Source organism: Varanus komodoensis, unplaced genomic scaffold (assembly GCF_004798865.1).
Source record: "Varanus komodoensis strain SLA01 unplaced genomic scaffold, ASM479886v1 scaffold1, whole genome shotgun sequence".
NCBI classification, from domain to species: Eukaryota; Metazoa; Chordata; class Lepidosauria; order Squamata; family Varanidae; genus Varanus; species Varanus komodoensis.
The window spans coordinates 62,088,480-62,115,444 of NW_025335268.1; the positions used below are offsets into that span (position 1 = coordinate 62,088,480).

Sequence of the window (26,965 nt, forward strand, 5' to 3'; positions counted from 1 at the left end):
TGGGGCCAACCACTTGCTCAGTGTAGGACACCAAGTTAAGCCATCCCTCTCAGGTGGCTGTCCTTGAATGCCTTGAATGTGGGAAGGCCCTCAACTTCCCTAGGTCATTGGTTCCATTGTCATACTGCTCTAAAGTCAGGATTTTTGCCCTGTGATATTTAACTGGAATCTGGCTTCCTGTAACTTGAGCCTGTTATTCGGGGTACCGCAGTCTGGGTTGAAGAAGAAGAGAGGATAATATACTTATATTCCCCTCAGTATTTCAAAACCAATAGTGATAACATTGGGGTAGTCTCTGTAAACCTACTCATCAAATCCCAATCTATTAAAGCCCACTTGATGTTGTGTGGAGACTTTAATGCAAGAATATTTATTTATTTATTTAGGATATTTCTAGGCCATCCATCACTTTCATCTCTGGACGGCTTACAGTAAAATCTATAAATACAGCATACATATCCCAAACAATAATAAATTAGAATTGGAAGACTGGCCTTGCTGGATTGGAGGAAATTCTTTTTTAAAAACCTGATGGTGTTATGGCCTCTTTCTCTCTAGACAGAGTTTCCTGAAACAAAATTCTAAACAAGGCATGTGTGAAGTGCTTAGAATCCCTGTCTCTGCATCACCTGATCTGTGCCCATGAAAATAAATGATAGATCCATGGAAATGCAGACATACTTAAGTAATCCATGTGCTAATATTATTGATTATATTGCAGCCTCATTCCTTTCCCCTTGTATTCATAGTTTTAACGCCAGTACCAGCAATTACTATCAACACTTTCTTAACTGCCTTTCCTAAAATTTCTGTTTCCAGTTATGCTCACACCCATTTAGATGGGATTCATGTAACAGAAGAAAGAGTCCAGTAGCCCATTCACTTACATTCCTCTATCGGTGAAATACTCATGAGTCACTCTTAGGAAGCCTTAGCGAAAAATACAGTGATATACTGTAAGTATGTTACCAAGCAATTGTCTAGCGCCTCAGATTCCTTCTGGCATATTGCCAAACAATTTGATATGATAAAAGTTTATAAAATGTTTGGGGCAGCCATACATTCAGAGATGCCCAGAAAAAAGTTAAAATCATATGCTTGCCAGTTGCATGAATGTGCAGTGGGACATTTAATTGAACATTCATCCTCCAAGTGTTCTTGCATACATCCTATGTTGCTTTTGAAATGAAAGGAGATGGAGTTAGCATTAGTCACTGCAGAGGAAAAAGTAGTTTTTAGCTTAATAATATAATAATATTATTTAATAATAAGTAGTATGCTGCTTAAATAATGTCAGTAGGTACACGGATTCCTACAAAGACTTGGCCTGCACATTGCAGAAAGATCTTTGAGGCTTCTGGTTTTATCAGCTCTGTTGAATGTGGACAGATCCTTTCCTTAAATATAACATAATTACCTGCATTATCACTACTGGTCACAGTAGGAGATACAAGGGGCCTTGTTACTTCCTTTTCATCCCGTAAGGCATCTGGGGAGTATTTCGTACAACATGTGGAATTCTGTAAGCACTTCTCTGACTGGTGGAAATCAATATTAGCTGAACTATTTATGCAGATTACTTGGATGCATAATCCATGTGAAAACAAAGCAAAATTACTAGGGGGCTGTGAACTGAGCCCAGGTAATGACTGTCTGATCAGACTTCTGCATTCTCTACGCGAACATTTATTGTGTGCTCATGATCCTTACTAGCAGAAGTTTGTGGGTCCTTGACATGAAGTTGTCGTCCTCCAAAGCCTCTCCCCAATTTAGTAGCCAGTTTTGCAGCTTTTTTCAAAAGGTGAAGACCATGAGGTAATATATTCTAAAGGAGAGGCAAACTAGAATAAAGGCTTGTGTAAGTCAGCTATTGCATTTGCTCAGTACCACAGCACCATCTTGTGGTTGCATAATGCGACATATAGGGAGCAGGAAAAGCAAAACTAGGAAAACACCATGTGCAACTGATGCTCTCTTTCGAGAAAATGGAAATCGAGACTCCATGAGGCACTGGCTTAAATGTCTCATGCAGAGAACCTGTAGGCAATATGGAAAATATTTATGAGTGAGATGGAAGAACAGGAAGACTATTATTAGATTATCCATCCTTAACCAGGAAGATTTTAAAGGGGTCAGTGCATAACTGATAAATGCATAAACCTTTAGCATTTTGCATTAAGCACACTACTGAATGCTTACACATTGTTTTTGTAGATTTGGCTGCAAATTTGGATTCAGCTGATAGAAAGTGGCTTTGATGCAAGTGAGCCAGTTGTTGCTGCTGCTGTTACATTTCTTCACAATACTAATGTCAGCAAGCATCTTCAGGGACATCATAATAGTAAACTACCAGGTTGAGAGTAGGGTTATACTACTGCATGACAGATACTATTCTAATCATTTGTGGGGTGAAAAAAACTCAATTGCTCATCAGTATCTAACTTCATGACATAATGTGAGGTTACCTGATAGAGATTTTCTTCCATGTTCAGTCACCTCCCGTAAAGTCTCTGTTTTCTTGTAGGCTAATAATATTATTGTACTATCTTACATCCATAGATTGCCTAATGAGGGAGCTATTTCAGAGAAGAGAATATTATACAAAAGAAAATGTAACCATAAATACTTAAAAAAACATAGTGATATTCTGGAAGAAACTCCAACACATTTCATTGGTCAATATCAAAACACTGTTTGGGGGTATGTTTTGGTGAAACAACTTCTTGGAAGGTTGATGCAGAAATAATACCATCCACAGTTTGTGGAACTATATAGGCACAATGCTAACATTTTACTACTCTAGCAGGAGGAGTGTAACTGCCCTTGCAGTGGCACATTCAAAGCTGTGCTTGTGTGAGCCGGGCAGTGGGGAAGAGAAATAGGAAGGACTGGCATGTCTGTTTTCTCCTCTTTGTCCTCCCTCCCTCCTAAAAGAGCTTATTTACCCCAGCTCTTCAGTGACATAGATCATTAGACTGTTTAGATGGTATGCCTGGAAGGCAGGAGAACTGCAACTAAGGTCCACAGTCTCTCCTACTATGTCCCCACCCCGGTGTACCTCCTTTTATCCCTTCTCATGTTAGGAGTCCCAAGGCTGGAAAAGAACCGCCACAAAAGCTTCTGCAGCAGCTGAGAGGTGGGCTGGCAATATCTGTGCTTGGACAGCTCTCTCCAAGAACAGAATCCCCTCTCTCCCTCTCTTATTACGGTTCCTAGCATTGTGACCCGAAGGCAAGGGTTGCCCTAAAGGGTTGCAAACCTGGAACTCTTAAAAAAGAATAACTAAGAAAAAGTAGTTCTCCCTCCTGAGGTTAAGCTGGTTTGCTTCAGACAAAGGCTGGCTTTCCTTTAGTTACAATTTGTGCATACAATACTGTACTCAGTTGTTTGAACAAACTGAAAGATACCCCAGGATAGCCACTTTCCAAAACTGCATTATAGCATGCTACAGAACTAGTAAATGTTGGATTGCTAGATAGGACATGCTACATTGGCCCTACTCCGTTCCAGCAGATCCAAGGTCCTTCCTCAGAACTGTATTCAACTCTAAGATTGGCTTTTTACCAAGAGAGCCTGTTGGTTAGGCAAATTATTTTTAAAATCACATTTTCAAGCTGGTTTAGGAAATATGAGTATAATAGTAAGGGGCTCTGAGTTCCATTACTTCCTCCATCCCAGACTATTCCTGACTTTTAAACCATGCCAACTTCTAGGACTGAAGGCAGATATGACCCGATTCTGTTGGTATGGTGAATTTGTTTTTGTGGAGCTTCCAAGTTGGAAGATTTCCCACTTCATGTACTCTAAGTTTCTTGGCACCATTTAGCCCATTTAGAGCCACAGTCTGTTCCAGAAAAAGTTATCTATTGTCTGATAACCAATACTTCTGTGGCCCTTAGAATTTCTTTTTAGGCTTTGGCAGCCTTGAGAATTCATGCAAAAATTATTTCAGGCTTAGCAGCCAACTATCATGGTGCTGTTTTCCTCTGACAGATCCATAGGGTATATCTGACTAATATGCTGCTCATTGTGTTAAAGCACAAACTTCAGGTTTTATCTTGAAATCAAATCTTTGGCAATTATGTCTCTGAAATATTGTTTTTCTTCTCCAGAAAGTTAAAATGACTATTGCACAAAACAATTAAATACATATAACCTAGAAATGCTTTCAGTGCTTTGAGACGTCAACCTGATATCAGATCACAATGGCCATCATTCATCACAGGTCTCTAAAATGCCAAAGTTGATATTTTTCCCCCTCCCCACCTCACATACTTCTTGGCCACTGGTGTCAGTACATGCAATTTTGTAAGAATTCCTTGTTTGTAAGAATTTCCTTCCTATATATATTTGTGCTTGTCACACTGAAACAACAGTGGCTCCTTGAGGTGATATCAAAATTTGAGGAGGGCCAGTTATTCAAGGCAGTCTAAAAAGTTGGATGCATGGCAAGTTTTTGTATCTTTTTGCTTCTGCATGAAGGACCACCAATTGGCCATAAAACCCTCTTTTCTGAAGAAACTAAGACTAGAGTCACTAGTCTTGTGGCACACTATTGTGGCACACTATTTGCCCATCCTTCCTTTTGGAAAAAGGACATCTAAGTGTATGCTGGATTTCATATGATTTGTGTCTTTCTCCATGCATACTTAACTTCTTAACTGACCTTTATGGTGTTGAAATTTAAATGTGTTTCTGTCAGCTTTCAATAGCATAACGTCCTGCCAGAGTTTCAGCTAACTTTCTGGGCTGCTACCTAGTTACACTGTCCTTTTTTGAGATTCCTTTGATGTAAATTCAGCTTCCAGTGTGCCATTTCTGGAAGGAAGAAAATACTGAAAAGGCAGAAACGAATCCACAATATGCCTTGATGATTTGTTCATTCAGTCCCCTCCCGCAGTGAGCCCACCACAGTTACTGTTCCTCAACCCTTTTCCATAATTTCTATGAGACAGAACATCCTTATGGTTTATTTGTGTTTGTTTGTTTATTTCATTTTTATACTGCCCAATAGCCAAGGCTCTCTGGTTTGTCTGTTTTATATACCAGTGCCAAAACCTTAAACCTCACCTTGTGACAATCCTTGTAACCTCGCCTTACAACAAAGGAGGCCAGTGTTAAAAGTGTTTCTGTGATGTGTGGAGAGCCTCCTTCTGCCAGCTGTAGCACCAACCAATCTGCTGTGTGGGAAAGTGGGGACAAGCTGTATTCTGCTTGCAGAGTAGGTTTCTTCTTGGCAAGCCATCAAAAGATGTTTTTCCAGCATCTGAAGCCAAGAAGCCCTTTCTAATATTTCAGAACCCTATTGTACGTGAAGACCAGTTCTCAGTTATACCACAAAACTTGCTGCTGCAAGATGTGGTGGGGAAGGACTCTCCGTAAAGCTGGTCCAGAGCGGGAGCCAGTGCAGGGTGTGTGCACGATTGGCTGTTGTTGGGAGTGTCGCCTTTTCAGCATGCAAGTGCTTTGCTGAGGGAAGTGCACTGGACACCTTTGTTACAAGGTGAGGATACAAGGATTATCACAAGGTGAGGTTTAAGATTTGGCACTGGTATATAAAACAAACAAACTAGAGAGCCTTGGCTATTGGGCAGGATAAAAATGAAATAAATAAACAGATAAAGAGAAACCATCAGAATGTTTGTTTATTTAGAGTATTTGTATGCAGTCCCATCGCATAGCCTCGGGACCACTTACATAAAATAAAACATAATATAAATAAAATCCAGATCCACCCTGGCTGCATATTAAAACCTATAAACTGATGTTAAAAGTTATTAAAATATTGTTGAAATAAAAAGGTCTTTCTCAACAGCACAATTGAAATAAACAAAAAGGGTGAAAGTAGAAAATACTTCCTAAAAGAAGTCCCAAATGACGCCATTTTATCTGTACTCTTGCAGGCTTACAAACATAAACAATGAACAAGAAGACAAGCATTTCATGCTATAATTCCAACAGGAACCTGTATCGAATGTGTCTCAGTTAAACTTTAGGTTTGTAAGCATGCAAGCATACAGAATATATTCTGAATCTGTTTCGTGGGAAAGATATTCTACTTTGACTGGTTCAGTAATCCCAGTTCTTTGATCACACTGGTGTCTAAGTCCTCAACAACTTGGGGCCCAGGAGAGTGCAAAGAGCTCCTTCCACCTTACCAACCTGTCCAGTCACTGAGATCACTGGATGAGATCCCCTGCTGGCTCTGTATGACCAGGGATGTGGTTGATAGTAAATAGATAAATCATAATAAATCATAAAATTTCTTTGGTAGGTCTCTTGTCTATTTGTGAGGGTCCCATTATGTCAAAACCAATTGATCTTGAAAGCTGCCATAATGTCCACATGTCTCATCTTTGACCCTGGAAAGCATTGAGTCCCTCAGACATGAACCTTATAGATTTTACAAGTAAAAAACGAATGTCATTTAACTGGTGTGATGCTTACACTGATTTTTATTTTTAAGCTCTTTGAATCTTGCTTTTATTGGTATTTTGGGCTATCTCTTATAACCCATCTCACTTTTCCCTGCTACCCACACTCTTTCCTCTTTCTTTTCTATGTTGGTTGGGTTCGTGTCACAGAAAGGAGATCAGTTTTCCAAGAGGGGTATGCATTGTTGTAGGCTGTTTGTTTTAAACCCTAATATTAATACAAGTTTTCCAATCAACTTTAAAAAGTTGAACATGTTTGCACTTCAGATCTGTTTCAAGGAGTAAGTCAATCTAATAACTAACTAAATAATTTTGACCCTTGCAAGCGTACATTTTCTTATTTTGAAACTCCTGCCATGGAGAAAATATGAGTTGATGTGACTAACTCAATTAAATGAACTTTCATAATCTAGTGATGAAACATTTGAAAAGAGCACTTGTACAATAATTTCATGCTGCTGCTACTGTTTGTGCTCCTAGTCTGGCAGAGGTGATAAATATTTACTCCACACAGTTTCTGACAGAGTAATCAACACTATATTGTGACAGATCTTAGAATAAAACTCCTATTGTGAATCCACAATCAAAGGATGCTACTACTTTGCTTCTCAACATGTATATGAAAACACCAACTTTGCAGATGATAATTTTCTTGCATGAGTAGTACATGTGCTATCCAAAACTCTTGCATATGCAGTTTCATGAGCTACATTACTACTACCACCTTTAAATTGAACGTTTAATATGAATTTCAGTAGGTGGTTTGCCATTTTGAATAATAGTGCTACAAACACTGAAAAATGTTTCAAGACGGTCCTTCATATGGCTAAAATAGACTGTGTGACATCCCATCCTTATAGTTACCAGCGTGTCATATTTCCTGAAAGTATATACTCTAGAGTTGGCCTTGGCCTAGAAAGGCAAAGGCCTGGTGTGGGATCCAATCTGGGTATGTGTGTAGCCCAAGACCTGGACTTATTACAATGTATGAAATCATTCAACTGGAAAATCTGAACTCTTTATGTAATGTTTATACTTAGTAACAGCTTGGAAAAGAAGGAAGAGAAGAGGAGACCTTAAAGGTGCACAAGGAACCACGTGTTATGGATTGTGTGACTCTTTCCTGGGGCAACTGAGCCAATTGCTGCAAGGGGCAGTAAGACACATTTAAATTTGCCATTGCTGCTCCTTGCAGAATCAGGTACATTTCTGCCCGAAGCCGAGTGTTCCATGCCAGAATGTGCTCAGCCTTTTAATATAACCTGGTTCAGCTGCACCTTTGAGGCTTCTTACTTTATTTGTGCTCTGGTGCCTTCCCCTCTTTTCATCTGCAGTTTGGACACTTATTTGAAACAGGTTTAGACATTGCATGAGATGAAAGCCAAACACATTAGACAGGATTTGTGCTGGTTGGTACTGCTAAACATGCTTTGTGCCTTTTATCCAGGGATACCGAATACAAAGGACTACAGCTCTCACTGGATCAGGTTTCAGCGACGAAGCCATCATTCTCATATGCAAACTCAACCCCAGCTATAACTGACAATAGAAAAGGAAGCAAATCCCGTCTTTCAAGCACAAAGTCAAAATCTAGGACATCCCCATATCCACAGGTAGGGACAATATGACCATTTCCTTGTACTTAACGTTTCGTTTATTGGTAGAATATTAGAAATGCCTAAGATGTTGTTCAAAGCATAGCACCTCCAGGCTTGCTAGGCTGGCTAAAGGTGCCTTGACTGAGACCAGACGGGTGACTTGTGCACCCTGTGTTTATACCTGCCACATGATGACTAAGGGAGGATCTTGCATATCTTTCTGCCTTTATGAGAGATGCACGTTTCAGATGCACGTGGAGCTCTTGTAGGGCACTTGGGAGAGAAGCTCAAGTGCTATGCAGGAAGCATGCGCTGGGGAAATAGGTCTTCTTTTGGTTCTCCGATGGAAGTACTGAAGTTGTCCTTCAGCTGTGCATGATCACGAGCACACCAGGTAAAAGCTCCGCTGAAATCAAGGAACTGCTAAAGAGATGTGCTTAGTGTCAGGCTTTTGGCTATTAAATTCTGAATGCCAGAACCTGGTTGGTTATTACTTTGCAAGGAGAATGTGTGCCTTTGTACAAGTCCATGCAGTCATTACTTATGTGTGCATGCCAGGAACTTAGTGGGGAGAGAAGAAAAAGGTAAATTTAGACTTTATACACTACTTTTGGTTTGCGATAGAGATTAAAAAACTGGAGAACAAAATTTATTTATTTATTTATTTAGGGGACTTCTATGCCGCCCCATTCGCCAAAGCCTTGGGGCGGCTCACAACCATAAATAAATAGAATTCAGTAAAACAATATAAATTAACAATATAAATTAAGTCGCCCTGGCCAAAGAATAAAATGAATAAATAATATTAACAATTAAAATAACATTTGAATAAAAAGGTCTTCGCCTGGCGCCGAAAAACAAATAATGACAGTGCCAGGCAGACCTCTCTGGGGAGTGCATTCCATAGATTGGGCGCCACCGCAGAGAAAGCCCTCCTCCGAGTACTTACCCTCCTAATTTCCTTCACGGAGGGTTCCCGGAGAAGGGCCTCTCCTGCTGATCTCCAGGGGCAGGCGGGCATATAAATTGGGGGAGCTTCCCAAAAAAGAAAGAGGAACATTTTTTTCCTGTTCCTCCAATTTCATTCAGACAAAAGACTTGTTCACAAGAATCCAACCCTCCCATGTATTCCATGAAGGTTAAAACAGACGCCCACACAATAGCCTCTGATGCAAATGCTTCTGCTGGACACGCCTTTTCAGTGGCCACACATCTGGAGCATTCATCTGAAGGGATCCTGTAAGCAGACAGCTCTTCTAAGTGATTGGTCAACCTGGGCCAATTAGGCTTCCCAGCTGCACTGATGTCAAGCCCTTTCAGGTAATCATCCTACAAGCTGCCCAAGGGGCAGAAACACCATAACTAGAGTTGACAGGCATGGTTCTGCTCTCTCCTCGTGGATTACCTGACTCTGTGAGGGGGTTGCCATGAACAGCCCATTTTTTCAAAGGAAACACTGAGGTCCCAAACATCTCGTGCATGCTTCAAATGAAAGTGCACATCAAACACATTTCAAAGCCCTGTTTGAATTTTGAAAGATGTCTTACAGCAGGCTTTCCCAACCTGACACCCTCCAGATGTTTCTGACTACAACTCCTAGCATTTCTGACCATCTGGAGAACACTGGATTAAGGAATTCTGCCTTATTTTGTGTCTAAAGGATTGCTACAGGAAGCTTTTATCCTGCCACTTTACTAAGGCTTCTGTTTCCAAAGTCTTTGTAAGTTTAAGATAGGCTCCTTTACACAGGGGTTCCTCCCCTCCCCCAGGATTTTTCTTTCTCTACCTTTCAGTATCTTCCATTACAGAACCACTGGGTGTTGCTGCAGCACAGAAGAATGGCATAAATACACTAGACTTTCATGCCACCATTCAGATAAACCAGACTTTTCTAATCACCTTAGATTTTCTTCATAAAAAGCAAGCACAGGAGAGGGCCTGAAGGATGACAATGTCATGTAGAGCAGAGTCACCTTGTGCAGAAACTCTTGTTATCTTTGTAGGCACGTACACTGTTGGGTCTCTCTGGGAAGATCCTTGGTTCATTCTTGGAGCAGTAGTTTTGCATCCAGAAACCTCACATTTCAATTCCTGGTTTTCTGGACAAGAGGGACTGTTGTAATAAAACTAGGAAAGAGCCTCTGTACAAGATAGAATAGGCAGTCATGGGCTGGATGAAGCCAGGATCACACTTACAATAAGATAACTTTATATGTTTCGCTAGCCAATACTTCATGTTTATTTTTATGAATTCCTTATTGTCTACTGATGTTGATTTGCCTGAATGGATACAGCAGGTGTATTCCCATGTAATGCTAACCCACCCAGGCAATTAGCAATGGTGGGCTGGGTGTTATGCACAACGAACCTGACAGATAGTAGGACGTACCATGAGATGTTGGCTCCTCCTCTCCCTTTAGTCTTTCCACACGGACACTAGGAGCCACTGCAGGAAGAAAAGGCTTTCCCTACCCACCACTACTGCCTCAAGCTGTTTAGGGCTTGTCATATGATCTCCAGAGCAAAACTGTTTTTTTTTTTTTTTTGGTTTGGAAGTCACAGAACCTAACTGTCAAAACAGTTCTTGTGATCCTCCTTTTGACAGTTCTTGGAGGGTCTGTCCATGGCTGCCTCACATTGTTTAAAACATTGTGCACAAAACAGTGTGTAAAAACAGTGCAGTTGCATATTTGTGATCTTTTGCAGTAGTGTAGCACTGGGAATGTGTCGTTGCAGCTAGGGTAATGTCTGGGAGGGAGGTCCTAATTGGTAGTTTTGAACTAGGATGTGTTTGTGTATGTCTCAGTTCAAAGCCCCCAGTGGTCAAAATTCTCCCCAGGAAAAAGCTGGGAGGATGCATTTTTGCATTTTCCCAAGCATCTGGGAGCTCCTGGGGAAAATTAAAGTGAGGGGAAAGAAAAACTTGGGATGTAAATCACCCCCAAAATACTCCATCCTCAGCAAAAAAAATCATCCACCTTCTGTGAGCTGTCAAGAGGAACTAAAGGAGCAGAAAATAGATTTGGACATTATCCCAGCTGAGGCTACTGCAAAAGATGGCAGGTGTGCAACTGCATTAACTGTATGCATATTGTGTGTGTGTGTGAACATTGTTTTTAAAAAGGAATATTGTTTATAAAAAATGCTGGGCAACCATGAGCAGCCCCCCACCCCCATCCCCAAGATGAAGCTGTTGTCAAAACAGGGATCACAAAAGCCATCTCAACAGACACCTTTCATGATCTCTGATGAAAAAATGCCACAACAAGTTCCAAATAGTCATGGTTGTGTTAGGAATGGGGAGCGGGGGATAGTTAGTGCTTGTGTCCCCCTAGTACCCCCCATGAGAAGTGTAGTTAGTGCTTTTTCTGTTTGTTTCATGGGGATCACTAGCCAGTTCTCTTCACCCATTCATATTTATTTATTTATGCATTATTTATGGAATATTTATTTATTAGATTTATATCCTGCTTTAAAGGAGCCCAAAGCAGCTCACATCATTCGCTTCCTACTATTTTCAATCTTATCCCCACAACAACAGCCTTGTGAGGAAGGGTGGCCCGGAAGTTTGTGACTGGCCCAAAATCACCCAGTGGACTCTGTGGCTGTGTGGGGACCAGAACCCAAAACCATCTTGCGCTCTTAACCATAAATAATTAACCTATCCTAACCAAAAACAGGATGGTATTACAACCCATTGTGTGTACACAACCCGGAGCAGCCCATGGGTTGTTGGGATGGCTGGTTGCCCATGCACAAACCACCCTGGGGAGGTCAGTATGGGCTTACCTAGCACAACAACCCTTCATGTGCAGCAAGCCAGAATAGGCTGTAGTGTTTTAGTGCAACAATAGTAGTAGCAGAAAGTGTAGCAATCATAAAAAACTTGCAGTAGTTAGATTCACTCTGTATCCACCCTTCAATATGCACTCTATATGAACTGCCTTTCTTTGCTAAGACTGAAAGCAAGATCAAATGTTTGTATTAAATCAATCAAATCATTTTGAAAAAACGAAACAAAAAAAACAAGACAATCCTGGTTCCAAAATCATGGTAGCAGTTTCGTATACAATGTGGAACACTTTTTGCGTGTACTCTCTGAAATTGGTACAAATGGTATTCATTATTTATTTGTTCTATAAGAGGGATAATATGATGAGTCAGGCCCCTAAAAGATATTTAGACAAAGTTTCCAAGAAAGCCAATTCAACCCTTAAACAGAAGATTTAGCAGAGTTTAGCACCATTGCTATTAATGGCTTGCAGTTGTCTTCAGTCACAGTAGCTTGATATAACTGGCGGGTATTAATGGATTAGATGCCATCATTTTTGTCTTGATAGGAGCACAACATTTCAATCTGATTTATTCAATATCTCATAATTTATTATTAAATAATTAGTTATATTTAATAATGTATTCATATTTTTCGATCATACTTATTCCAAAAGCTCCAAAACATTTGATTTCATTTGTACAGAAGGAAGAGCAAGAGCACTGATAAGCATATGATCAGCCATGCTCCGAGTTTTCCTAACGGCAGTCACATACTGAAAGCTGCCCTTTCTGTAATGGAAGCACTTGGTCCAAGTAGAATTCCGCCTTTAGTGCTTGCTCCTTTAGTTCATTTTGAAGCATTCTTGCAGGACTGGGTTTAATAGCAATGGATGGAGTTTTATTTGTAGCTCCAAAGCTCCAAACGTACTTATTGTAATAATCACCTTGTCATATGATGGGCAATGAAATAATTGTGAAATTGAATGTTCTGAGAGCATTATGCTAATTGCACAGTATAGAAAGACTTTAAATAAATGCATAAAATGTTGAATATTGAGATCTTGTTACCTTCTTTCACCCTCTCAAAAATACCCATCTAGAGTCATTCTGCTGCTTGTTTCCTTAATTCAGGCATGTCTCTAATTGATAAAAAGGACTATATACTGTAAATTATATAGTAGTGCTATCTTATGCCTGCTTAGAGAGAAAAACATGTACAACTATCTGCATCCCTATCTCCCAATGTTGTGAGCTGTACAATTTTTATTTCTGTTATTTTTTGGCGCAGACATGCACAGGTTTGCTCTAGAAGGCTGCAGTCCTGCGCACACTTACCTTGAAATAATTTGCATTGAACTCAGTAGACATGTATGCTAGATTTCATACCAGAGTGTCCCTATCAGACTTGCCTGACAGTGAAAAGGAAAGGATGGGGGAAACCCACCTTAACTCTAAAAGTAACTTTCAAACTGGCATAGACTCATCAGGAGCAGAGGTTATTTTAATGGTCATGCTGTATTACTTTAATCTAAGCTTTTCACCATCTGTTCTGGCTATAACAGTGTTGGCGCAGACATGCACAGGTTTGCTCTAGAAGGCTGCAGTCCTGCGCACACTTACCTTGAAATAATTTGCATTGAACTCAGTAGACATGTATGCTAGATTTCATACCAGAGTGTCCCTATCAGACTTGCCTGACAGTGAAAAGGAAAGGATGGGGGAAACCCACCTTAACTCTAAAAGTAACTTTCAAACTGGCATAGACTCATCAGGAGCAGAGGTTATTTTAATGGTCATGCTGTATTACTTTAATCTAAGCTTTTCACCATCTGTTCTGGCTATAACAGTGAATGCAAGAAGAACATACTTTATATTTCAGGGTTACATTAAAAAAGCAAGATAAAAGTGATTTAAAAGCATGCATATGTTCTCAGTACAATGTAGACTGCATCTGTGACCTCCCTTGTGTTTAAGACACAAATCAAGAGGAAAGTTGCAAATGCCCAATGCAGCACGTTTCTAATGGCAAAGGAGGCTGGACTGGGACGGGGTTTTCCTCTGCATTGATCGACATGTTGGCAGAGATGGAGATAAGGGATTGAGACATCTGTTCAGTTTGTTTAGCATCAGGCACTGGGGGTAGAGTCAGGTATTGTCCTTGTTTGGATGGACGTTGGCAGCAAGGGGACAGCAAGGCCTGACAGGGAGGTACAGAGGGCTTGTGTACGGTTGCTGAACGTTACCCAGTGGGAATGTGCACCCTAATCCAGTGACATGCTTGCACATGCTTAAGTCCATGGAAGTCTACTTTGAGCAGCTTAAGCTCCGTTGGCCTCTCTTCTTAAGCTAAGCGTTATTGAGCTTCATAACTGGTAAGCTGATACATTCTACTGAATCCGTTCTTGTTGTAAGAGCTGCAGAGTGTGAGCTTTAGAGCTCTTTCAACAAGAAGAAGGGGGGGAAAGCTAGACCCTCATAAAATGGATCAGCTTTCCTATTTTTGCCTCAATATTTATACAAAGCTTAGGTAAAGAGAGACACCATGAAAGACTTTTTACCGCATTTTGGCCACAGTCCAGAGACCACTTAGACTCTTGTGACCAGTTCTTTCATTGCAGGAGTGGGGGGTTTTGCCAGGGAGAGCTATAAAGAACCTGATTTTTTAAAATAAGCTATAATGCAGAACTTCTTTAGAGTCAGGGGACCAGCTACAAAATGTGTTCCTAATACCAGGGATTGACCTTCAATTAGTTTAGCCGGAGTGGGTATTTCTGAGTATACCTGATATTTCATAATGATCATACATTTCCATCTGAGGCTAGAGGCAAACCTTTCAGATCAAATGGCTCAGGCTTGCAGGCACAACGGAAACTGGCCTTTTTCTAAGTTCTCTTGTGGTGAAGATAACCACTTGTGTGCCTCTGTCCTTCTTCAGTATCATTCTGGCTGCAGCTCCACACTCTCCTTCTGCACAAGCACCATGAAAGGAATTGCACTGTAGCTAGGTCAAATGGCACATGACATTAGCCACGTGTTGAAGAGAGCATATATAGCTTGGTCACTTTTAGCTGGAGGAAATGCATTCATGGATCCCTGATTTGGAATGTGCTCCCAATATAGATTGGGGCCCTACATGGGTATGTGATGGAATCACTCACTCCAGGCTACGTTCCAATGTCCAAGTTTTGTCATCATCTACTACTATTTCATTCATTTCTATACTGCCCCAATGCTAAAGCTCTCTAGCACCCTCAGGGCAAATGCCAATCAGGTTGGAGGTGATTTCTAGCAGAAAATTGTTGAATGCAGCCGGCAGTGAATGCAGGTTTGAGCTCATTGCTGCTTTATCTTCAAAATAAGAGTGATCCACTTAATAATGTATTGTTTAAGTACACAATGAACACCATGATCTGGGCCACCTCTAATGACAACTCTGAGACAAAATTCATACAATGCAATAAGTCTGAGTATGAGTTGAATGTGGGTTGCTGTTGACTGTGCGTGGTTGATGAAATGCGAGTTATTGTGTTGTCTGAACTCAGACAAACTAACCACCTCTGGTTTGATGATCATGAACAGTACATGAAGAGTGGTTAAAAACTATGACTAGCCAGCATGCTGGGTTCAGGCAAACAATAACCCATGTTTCAACAATAACTCATGGTCATCAACCCACTTTCAGCCTATGCTCAATCCTTGAATGTGGGTTATTGTATTGCCTAGGCAAGTATGAGAATAAGTGGTGGTGGAGTCAGGGGTTGATACTGAATTTCTGTTTTCCATTATGTGTGAATCCTGTACTATGGTTTAAACATTGAGTTGTTAGCCACAAAGGAGGAGGAGGAGGAGGAGGGTCTCTATTGGGTTGTAAATTGGATATTGGGGTATTCATATTTAACAACTTAAAATTAAGTCATAATGCAGGATTTGCATGTAAGAACAAGCCACACTTGAGGGACAGCCCACCCATCAACCAAACCCCATATTCTGGATTATTGTTATGTATGGACCAGCCCCATGTGTAGCTTGGCCCTGTGTGTTTGGTTTACTGGGTTCTGTGACTAGTGAAGCCCAGTTTACGTGCACCGAATCAGTTCTGTTGATTTCCATAGCATGACTGAATTTCTTCTTGGGACCAAGAAACCCTAGTTACTCTTCCTTGGTTACTTCCCAGTTTCTTGATGTACTGAATAGCAGTACATCATATGGAATAGCAGCCATCATGGCATTTAATCTGAGCTTGTCAGAATCCAGCAGGGGTGACAGAAAGCAGCTTCGGGATGCTTGGAAATAGTCATAAATAGGCTGTAACAAGTCTCCATCTCTTTACTGACAGTAGTTGCTTTACTTTTGGAAAATGATGGTTGATTTCAGCTACAACTCAAGGCCAAATCAAACAAGGTGTTTGTCCCAATCTTTATCTTATAATTTTCCTGGACAAATCAGATTTAGGAAATCATAGGAAAATTGATGTAAGAAACATGAGACTAAAGAACTTCCATAGTGGACAAATAGTTTCACCATCTCTACTAATTCTGTTGATCCAAAGGCAGCTGAAGCTCAGTTGGTAACCTCCATGTGTTTGCCCCTTGACCTGAAGAACATGCTCTGATTTCAATCCCATATGATTTTTTTTTTTTTAAATAATTATCAGTCTCCACTGATTTGTGGATTGGAGTCAGACCTTCCGTAAATTGAACTGCCTAACAGATTGTATCCCATGCTTGATTTCTTATTTTTCTTTTTCTATCACAGTATTCTGGATTTCATACTGAAAGGTCTGAATCTGACCATGAAAGTCAATGGGGTGGAAGCCCATTGACTGACACTGCGTCACCACAATTGATGGATCCCGCTGATAGACCGAACTCCCAGCATCATGACATCTCCTGTGCCTACAGACAGTACTCAGACCGCAGTGCGCTCTGCTATGGCTTTGCACTTGACCATTCCAGGCTGGCTGACGACAGACACTTCCATACTCAGGCCTGCGAAGGTGGCCGGTGTGAAGCTGGCCGATACTTCCTTGGCACACCGCAGCCTGGAAGGGAAACGTGGTGGAGCTCTCGTTCTGGCCTCCCCCTGACCAAATCTTCTCCTGAAAGCAGAGATGCATATGAAAATAGCATGCCACACATAACTTCCATTCACCGGATCCATGGTAAGTTGTTTAAAAAAAAAAGTTGCTGGTAGGCAAGTTGGGTTAGCAACACATTTCAAAGGCCTATCTAGATTTTTGCTTGATTTGCTTATTTATGTAGCCTATAACAAAGCAAGGAGACATCTATTTCTTGATAAGTACCTTCATTACAAGAAGGGAGTGTAGGCTTTGTGTTGGAATGTTCTATTGGAACTTGAATAAGAATATCTATAGGGAAATTTCAGCAATGATCTTCCATTCTCCTATTCCCTTTCTACTGATTATTCATCTGTGCCTTTCTTTCTTATAGTCAACTTAACTTTTTTCTTCACATTCTGCTCTTCATGTCTGTTGCACATTTTTCATTCAGGTTCTGTCCCCTAAATGATAATTTATTTTATTTATTTTTATTTATTAAAACATTTCTATGCCGCCCCTTGCCGTAGCCTCGGGGCGGCTCACAACATAATAAAAGAGTTAGTTACCCAGTATGGCAGCTGTAGATATTCAGCTGGGATAAAATGTCATAGCTGTAATACAAGGTAGAGGGTTTTTTGGATTCAGATTGGTCCAAATGCAAAACATGGTAGCAGGGGACTTTGTTTCAGCTTGTCTTTTATATAAGCTGATGAAGAATTGAACTGCCCTCCTTGATTTTTTTTAATAGGCCACATTTATGGGTGAAACTTTATCAAGGTAAAATACAGTCAGTTTTCAGGCTGTGTGTGTGTGTGCATGCATGCACCAGAGATTGAGAGAGAGAGAGAGAGAGAGACTGGTTTTAAAAGACAACAGCTTACATAAAATGCTTTTAGCTGCCAGTTATTTACTGGTGGTATTATTAGTAGTAGTAGTGGTAGTGGTAGTAATAGTAATAGTAGTAGTAGTAGTATTCATTGTATTATATTCCACCTTCCCTCCATTGCTAAGAACCCAAGGCAGCTTACATAGAACCATTTTATGATCATGACATTGACGTATCTGGGGCTGGCCCCAAATAACCCAGTGAGCTTCATGGTTGAGTGGGGACTAGTCCTGGCTCTCCCAGGTCTCCTGTCTAGCACTCGAACCACCATGCCACACTCAAAACTCCCAATAGTGTGCCCACATTGTGGCGTAAATTATCTTTAAAAGCAGGAAGCATTTCTGCACTAAATGCCCGCTACTTTGCTGTTATTGTGGTCAGGCAAGAGCGTGGTAGTGACTCTGCTGTTACAAGACCATCAACTGTGCTTCAAGCACCCCAGGCTGTTGCATTGCTGCAAAAGAGTGGCGGTACCATTAATATGTCTGGAACAGCAACTTTGCTATAAAGAGCAGGTGGATGCAATTTAGTAGCATTTGCTTCTAAGGTAGATTGGACTGGTCTAGAGTTGGTCATAGTTAGAGAAATCAGTGGGAGACTGTCCAGTGCGGATCCACCCTTTGCATGCTGCAGTCATCAGGCTTTGGAACTGAAGTGGTCCAACCTGAAAATGGATTTCACTAGCAATGTTCCTCGAACAAGTTTCATTTTCATATACTGCTCAGCCAACATGGACCATTAAGTCTATCATGTGTTGAACCCCAGCCACCAAATAATTTCATTCACTTGTGAATCCAAATAACAGCAATGACAAGATACATTGCATCTATGCCTGCCTTTTCAATCAACTGTTGAAGGAAAATTGACCTGGAGTGAAACCACTTCAGTGCTGCGCTTATTCTAGGAGAATCTGAAGGAGGAGCTGGTAGACCATGAAACTTGGATAAAGGAAAAGACCTGATCAGACAGGGGACTCTGCAGAAGTGTCACTGCAAGGAAATCGCAGGAAGGAGACTAGCCAGGAGGCAGGCTAGATAAGTTGTGCTGGTGGGGAATGTGGTCTTCCTGGTGTTGATGGAATGTAACTCCCATCAGGCTAAGCAACCAGAGCCAACGTTGAGGGTTGATCGAACTTGCAGTCCAGCAACAACTGAAGGGCCACAGGTAGTCCATTTCTGGGTGAGGTGAAGAAAGTGGGTCGAAGTATGTGAGGGTCTCAGCATTTCTCAGGAGAAATGGTGGGTAATAGAGGCATTAAGTTGAAGAAGGGAGATGGCAAGGGGAAAATAGGCCTTGGGTGAGCTCTGTATAGGACCTTGAGGCAGGAAGAGGAAGAAAACAGAGAGGTGAAGGACACAAGGTGGCTTTGTCCTGCAGTCTAGGAGTCAGGAACATTTCTTCCTACTGAGGTCCCTATTCCAGCCATGGGGACAGAATCATGGATGGGACTCCCAGCTTTGTGAAGTGTCCCAAAGCAGGGAAACCCACATGCCTCCAGGCCAACTTGCGCAACATTCCCTCCACCATCGGGATGGAAAAGATGCTTCATGTGGCACAGAGTGCCGCTGGTAAGGCTGAGTGGCTTGGGGAGTTCAGAGGGCCAGACTGTGTGGCCTGGAGCCCAAGATTTGGCCCACATGACCTGGAGTGTCCCACCCCCACATTTTCTCCCGAGTCTGCAGTGTCGTGAGCTGCTAGGGAAAAGGAGCCTTAAAGGGCAAAATCAGGTATGGGGGTGGAACTCAATTTGGCTGTAACATTCTTATAGTTATTAGGATCCATGGAAATACGTATTTTGGGAACATTTCGCTGTACTCCGTGTACAGCCAAGTGTTGATTGCTGACTTCCTTTGTTTTACTCACTGTCTAGGAAGAGGGCACTGGGATGAAGAGAGTGTTGTTAGTTCCCCAGACCCCGGTTCGGCAAGTGAGTCAGGTGAGCGATACCACCCTGAGCAGCAGTATCAGGGAAGTCCACATGAACCCAGCAAAATTGAAACTCTAATCAGAGCAACTCAGCAAATGATTAAAGAAGAAGAAAACAGGCTTCAGTTACGGAAATCGACTCCCGATCAGCTGGTTTCCATTAATGGAGCTGGGAAAAAACACTCTGTTTGTTTTGCAAACTACCAGCAGCAGCAACAGCTGAGAGGAGATGTCTGCCGAGTTCCTAGCATCACCAACACGTCCCCCTGTGAACACACACAGCAGCGGGATGGGAAGATGCTGAGCCCACAGGAGAACGACTATGACAACAGTCCTACCACACTCTCCAGAATCAGCAGCCCCACTTCTGACCGAATCTCCAAATCAAGCCTGATCCTAGCTAAAGACTACCTGCATTCCGAAGTGTCTCCGCATCAGACTCCAGGGGATAACCCGGCGGGGTCCCCAACCTATTACACTTCCCACAGGCAATACTTCGATAAGCATGCGTACACATTAACAGGATATGCCCTGGAGCACCTTTATGACAGCGAAACCATTAGAAACTACTCTTTGGGGTGCAACGGATCACACTTTGACGTGACGTCTCACCTACGGATGCAGCAAGATCCAGCACAGGGACACAAGGGGACGTCCGTTATAATAACCAATGGGAGCTGATAGGTGTTTTGTCCTCTTTTCTTTTTCAACAGATGTGTTCAAGCTAGGAAGGTATCTTTGCAGTAATAACAGCAGACACACATGTTTTAATACCCTTGTTGTTACCAGCATTCGATAAACTACAATGCACTAGAAGGAGTTCTTGTAAGGTAGTGGATGAGGTGTTGGTTTATCCAAGTTACTGTTCAAATGCACTGGCATTAAGATTACTGTAAGCAAACTTAAACCGCAAAGCTTGCAGCCCAGTGTGGTGGAATTCTAAGCTGGGAGCAGCTGTGGTTTGCCAAGCAATTGCTTTGTGGCCATTGTGTGGAAATTTATGATGAAAAGGTGCAGGATGAAATGTCTAAGCTGCTGGTGCACCCAAGCCCTAGTAAAACAAAACCACTATGCACTCTTTACAAGCAACAAAAAAGAGAGAGAGAAAGAAAGTGGCATGCATATTTTGACATGCAAAGCAGTTGTTTAATGTTTGCACAGCCCTTGCTTCCCAACGGCTGTAAAGAACTGTTGAACAAAAGTCAGAGAATGACAGTATTGCGGGGGTGTTGACAGCTATAGTGGTGCTGGACTTGGAGGCATTATGTTGTACAGCAAACCTGATCAGAAAGGGGCTGCTTGCTCAGGCCGTATTCTGAGGGGAGGGACAAACATTCAGTGGGGTATTCTTATCCAGGCTTGAGTAATGGAAGAGGTGTAAATGCATAGCTTAGGGGGAAGGGGCACTTTATTTGTGATCAGCTTGTGAAAGGAGGTTAGGTACTGAAGAAGAAAAAATGGTAGGGAAGCAGAGAAGGACGAAGTGCTCCCCCAGGACTCAGTTCCCACAGCTTGGTATGCACTGAATGCTTGTTCCCAGTGTAACACTGAGTATATTCAGAGGACAGGTGGAGGGACAGGACTGGGTGGTAGAAGCTCCCTGTCTTGCTAAACAAGCAACTGGGAAAAGTCCAGCCAAGAAGGGATGGAACAGGTGAGATGGTCAGAAGCACAGGTGGACAATTGTTGAAAGAAGGAACATAACCCGAGCAATGACAAGAGAAAGAGGAGGAAAAGCCAACAAAGGTAAACTAAATGGTTGGTTCACTCAGTTTCAAAATGTTCTGAAAGTACACCAAAGGATTCTAAGAAACATAACAGAGGAGGTAGTTGGACAAGTTTTCATGAAAGCCTAGGGCCAGGACTGGCTCCAATCCTAGGCCTGTTTCTTGAAAGGCAAACTCATTCGTTTCAGTGCTGCTTGTTAGGATCAGAGTTTGGATCAGTGAACACGCCATGGGCACCTGCTCTTTTCATTTCTGCCTATGTCATTACCAAAACAAAAAAAAGTGTGAGTAGCACAGAAGTGGGGAATCCTGTGGCAGGTCCGATAATGTTGAACTCCTGTTCCCAGTATTCTTGGTCAACTGACTGAGACTTCTGGGAGTGAGAGCCCAACAATTTCTGAAGGGTCATGGACTGCTCACTCCTGTAACATCATCATGGCTAGGACCAGCAAATTGTGAGGAGTCCAGTTTGGAGATGAGAATTCGTCACATTTTCCCAGCTAGGCTCCTCAGACTCTGGTCCACTTTCTCTTTGCCCTAAGCTCAATTTGTGTTGAGAATTCACACGGGCCTCTGGCAGGAAGTGAGTACAAGTGAACCCAGGTATTCTTGAATCCAAGAAAATCCAGTGAGGCCCACTGGTGCACACACTGCCCGCAGGCCTGCTGTGCAACTGGAGTGACTTGCTGGTTTTTGAGTACTTTACGCAAGCATAATTCAGTGCAAAGAGTGTTTGTGGACTTGGCTTATCTTGCTTCCTAGGCCAGAGCTGAGCATGGGAAAGAAGTCTGGTGAAGAAAAAAAGCTGGATTCCACCTGGACCTTCATATCCGTAGGTGGGACAACATAAAGTTATTGGGCTGTATCCAGTGTTAGTCCTACACATACTGAAATGAATAAGAATTAGGCTAATCATGCATAAGCTTAACATTCATTTCAGTGGGTCTAATCTAAGTTGGACTAATATTGGATGTAATCCATTGAATCCATTGGTCAATAAATCTTTAGCTCAATATATGTGCTGTTGCTGATTGCTGCTGATTTCTTGTAGGGGATCCAAGTCTTTTCCTTTAAAGTAGACTCCAGTTTCAGGACTATCATTTCCCCCTAGTATTGATATTGCAGTGTCATTGGGATTTTTCTGGGGAAAATGCATCTAACTCAGCTCATATATAAATACTAGCTAGCACGGCAGTAATTGCAGCAGTGGTGCTGGGCAGAATGTGCTTGTCTAAAGGCAGAATCCTATGCATGTTTGGACAAAAAAGACCTGCAGCTGTCATGGGAAAACTTCCTTTACAGGAAGGCTTCCCTCCAGTTTATGGGGTTTGGATATTGCACTATTGGGCACCTCAGCAAGAAACACACATGCACACATGAACATCCTGAGACAAAAAAAGACTTGATCAGGTTTTTTGGGGGATCAGGTTTTTGGGGGGATTTGGGAAAAATGCCAAAGAAAGGAGAAGAAACTTCAGTAAGGGTATGTCTTAAAATCTTGGTATCAAAGAGATACAATGAACCAAAAGGCAATTAATATAACACCCAATGGAGGCATCTGGGAAAGATCCTTGAAATAGGCGAAACTTGATGAAAACTCTCCTGTCAAAGTTTTTTTTTTTTTTTTTGAGAACTTGGCCAAAAGCTTTTGATCTGTTCAATACAAATGTCAGCAATGTGGGTTACAACAGGGTGGCTTCAAGTATCATGAAAAGCAGATGTGAGAGAGCACCAAGGGATGGGATGTGTCGAACCAGTGCAGAGAAGCTGGTGCTGTAACTGTAATCCTGAAGCCACTAACTCTGAAGCACATCTCATGGAAAATAATAAGATTTACTTGAAGTAAACATGTTTACAACTGCATGATTAGTGTTATTAATAGCATTAAACGAGTGCTTTGTAATGATCTGCAAACATGTACAGTTCAGCACTGAGCAGCATGAAGCTGAACAACCAGAAAAATTGAATTTCAAATACATATCTGCATTTGTTGAGGATGTCAGCTAGTGCGTTGGCAAACAGCGTGCCGTCCTAGCACATTTCCCCAAGTAAATGTGCTGATATTACTTGTTGTATACTTTCTGTCTTATAACTGACTGAGTCCCAGAATTTCTGTTTTAGCAGGATTAACTCTGTAACTGGGCAGACTTTCCCCCCCAAATTTAGATATGATTAGGAGCTCTATCTCTGTCCTAGAAAGCTGAATTTGAGATCAGTTCAGTGCGACTTCTTGGTATGTGTGTTTAGTACTGTAGCTGAATCATACTAGGCATCATTCAGCCAAAACTGTCCACTGATTTCAATGGGAAGTTTAACCTATATTTTAAGTTCTCCCAGTGGAATCAGTGGTGCAGTGCTCACCTTTCTTAACTAGACTTCTCCAGACAATGGGAAAATGTGGTAGAAATGGCAGGTTAAAATTAATAAGCATTTCTAAATAACTGCCAGTACTATAAATTATCCAGTGTTCTTATTCACATCTATGCTGTTTAATGATACAGCATGCACACTATTGTCTTGATCTAGTGAGAGCAATACCTAAGTCAGAACAGTGTTATTGATCTCTCTGGCTGCTGCTTTTAAAGTCTGCCTCCAGGATTCATGGTATGGGGAGTGGAGGGCAAATGGATACTAGCAGCGATCAGAGTTTTCTGATCTCCTCCTGGCTGCCAGAAATGACTTCACGGACCATACTATTTCAGAGAAAGGGCATCCTGTAGGAGCAAGATGGCACCCTGCTCTATCCATATGCAAGTGCCAACTGGACTGGTGGTTAAAGTTTACTTCAGCCATGATAATGGGACAGCATCTCTGAGGGCTGTAGGTGAGGTTGGGTTAGGGGCAGTGCAGGACGCAACTCTGTCCTTCAACACCTTTTCACCACTCTCCACCTTAGCCGATTTCTGCTTCCCAACTGTTAATGGTGGGGCCAGCCCTCGTTCTTGCTTTCTGCTCAGTTCCTGGTTACAGGGGTTTTGGTGTCACTTACACCTGCCAGCCTTTTTCTTCTCCCAAGGTGTTTGCACACTTCCTGTGCCACTTAATTCTGAACTGCGATAAGGAGCATGTGGCCCTGACCATTGGCCATGCTGATGGGACTTAGGGTCTGACAACATCTGGAAGGCCAAAAAAATCATCCCCCCATTCTAAGTGCATCACTACCATTAGTTAGAGCAGCTTGAGATTTCTTGCACACAGTTACTCAGAAATAAGCCCCATTGGTTTCAAAGAAACTTATTGCAAAGGCGATGTGTTTAAGACTTCCATCTTGGAATGCACAGACTGTATGCGACAAACTAAGTGCTCTTTCTCTCTCTATCCCTCCCTCCCTCTTTTACATGGCATATTTTACTCCTGATGTCTGACTTAAAACTTAGCAGCATCTCTCAAAGACATTACTATATTTTGCTTTGCTTTGATAATTAGACAAGCTATTTTGAAATGCTTGAAATTATTTCTGTTAACATCCATAAGGATCTATTAGGCTAAAGCTATCCATATACAGCAGATACCTTTATCATTTATTTATCAGAAATGCTTGTGCTTCTTGTCATGGGGCAACATATATACACTTCAATATAGGGGACCCAGGTCTGATTACACACTAATGTATGTGACACACAAAAGCCCTGCGAAGGCTTTCTTATCTTGGTAGGAACTGCATTAGTGGTGGGTAACAGATTGCCCATGGTGGGTAGAGAAAGGCATCCATAAGAGCTACAGTACGATTTTGCAAACAAACTGATTTTTACCCTTTAGCCACAATGGACACCATTTCTTATTTTTAATTTTGCTGAACAATGAAGTTATTTGGGTGCCCTGTCAAGGGAAGAGGGAATTCATGGGACAAAAACAGTCCTTGGGCCTCACACAGTGACTCAGTGCTGCTCTACATGTAAGGAAGACCAGAGGTAAGTATACTGGCTGAGCCCTTCTCTCTCTGTCCCCATTGTTGTCACCCTTTCCAGGGTCAGGGTGAACTTCTGCAGCAGAGACCCTGTATGCCCATGGGTGCTCCAAATAGAGCTGCAGCAAACAGCTCTAATTTTTCCCAGACTAGACGACCGATGGGGAGCACCTCCCAATGTGCAAGCTGCAGAAGTTCAGCCTAAAGATAAGGATAGCAGGAGAGTATGGCAGAGACAACCTGTCCATCCCCACTCTCCATCCTTGTGCATGGAACAGACATCTGAGAAGGATGGTCCTCCGGCCCCTTCCAGCTGTACAATTCTGTGATTCTATGGATAAGAAAGCCAGCACAGAGTTGCAGTGGGTGTGTCCTTCAAAGCTGAAACAACAGTCTTGTGTTGATCTTGGAAAAGCAGTAGTAGTTACTGCTTTTCCAAGATCAACACAAGACTGTTGATCAGCCTACCCAACCTGGTGGCCTTCAGAGGCATTTGGACTGCAGCCCCCAGAATTCCCAACCAGCAGGGCCATTGACTTGGCAATTCTGGATGTTGCAGTCCAAATATGTCTGGAAGGCACAAGGCTGCTTTAATTCACACACCTGGATTCTAAATTCAGGTCACTCCAACATGATGTAAGTAATGATAGTTATTTGAGTTCTCTACAAACTTTTGATTTCCACCGATTTCAGATCAAGCTACCCTTCTTTCTACCAACACTTTGGAAGTGGCACCAGAAATATATGCTCACTAAAAAGCTAACCAGTAAGTAAAAGGGTAGCAGGCTGTATTTTCTAGTGAGCCAGTAGTAGCTCTTGGTCAGTCAGTCAGGTCTAACTGCAAAATTTGTTTGGGTGGGGGTGGGGGTACTACATTTATACTTGCCATTAGAGGCACTGATAGATTTTGTTCTTATTCATTCTCTAACCCAGCTTAGATCTTTGATAGGCTTGGAAATGAACTTTGCTAAACTTTATGAACTGTATAGTCCCTGGAAGATGCCAAGTCCTCTTGTCGGGCAGCCCAGAAGACTGTTTGGGAGTAGCTGAGGCTTATGGAGCAGCCCGTGTGTGCAAAGGGTATCATGCGGGTTGTAGACACGACTGTGACCATTTCTGTGAGCCAAATCTGCCTATCCTGGGGGCACACATTAGGTGCCCCTCCATGACTTTGGCCTTTGTGCAAATTTCATAAACGTGAAATTTATGCATGTTATTGGGGACCTTTGTGCCCATACTGAGAGCACTACCATTGAAATATATGATTTCGATATGTCATGCACATTTATAGTCAAAAGGGCGAAAGGGAGAGAGGGAGAAAATAGAAGATATTCTAGGCCAAATTGAGTGATAGCATGAATTCCAAGCGGTGATGCCGCTGTTTATGGAGGACAGTTGAGTGCGATGTCTGAATTAACATATCTGACTTAATATCTTCTCAGCTTTTAAAAGCACTGCAATCCACATAATAAAAACAAAGAGGCAAAGGTGTGTATTATCATGCAATCATTTATGTTTGAATGAATTTGGTGAAAGGCTACTGGGTACATTATGCTACTTTCATCATGAATGTGAGACTACATTTTGTAAGACTCAACTTCTTGTTTGCAATTATCAGTCCTCTGTTTAGATAGTATTGTACATTTAAACTATA

General features: G+C 41.9%; 1 protein-coding gene across 1 annotated transcript in view; it reads left to right on the plus strand.

Annotated features, from left to right (window-relative positions):
* Nucleotides 1-20,373, plus strand: part of SIM1 (SIM bHLH transcription factor 1) — a 64,432-nt gene extending 44,059 nt beyond the window's left edge. The window contains exons 9-11 of the mRNA XM_044449238.1: nucleotides 7,882-8,047; nucleotides 16,562-16,967; nucleotides 19,622-20,373. Of these exons, the coding sequence (XP_044305173.1) occupies nucleotides 7,882-8,047; nucleotides 16,562-16,967; nucleotides 19,622-20,358 (1,309 nt within the window). The 3' untranslated portion in view covers nucleotides 20,359-20,373. The remainder of the gene's footprint in view (nucleotides 1-7,881; nucleotides 8,048-16,561; nucleotides 16,968-19,621) is intronic.
* Nucleotides 20,374-26,965: the final 6,592 nt, after the last annotated feature.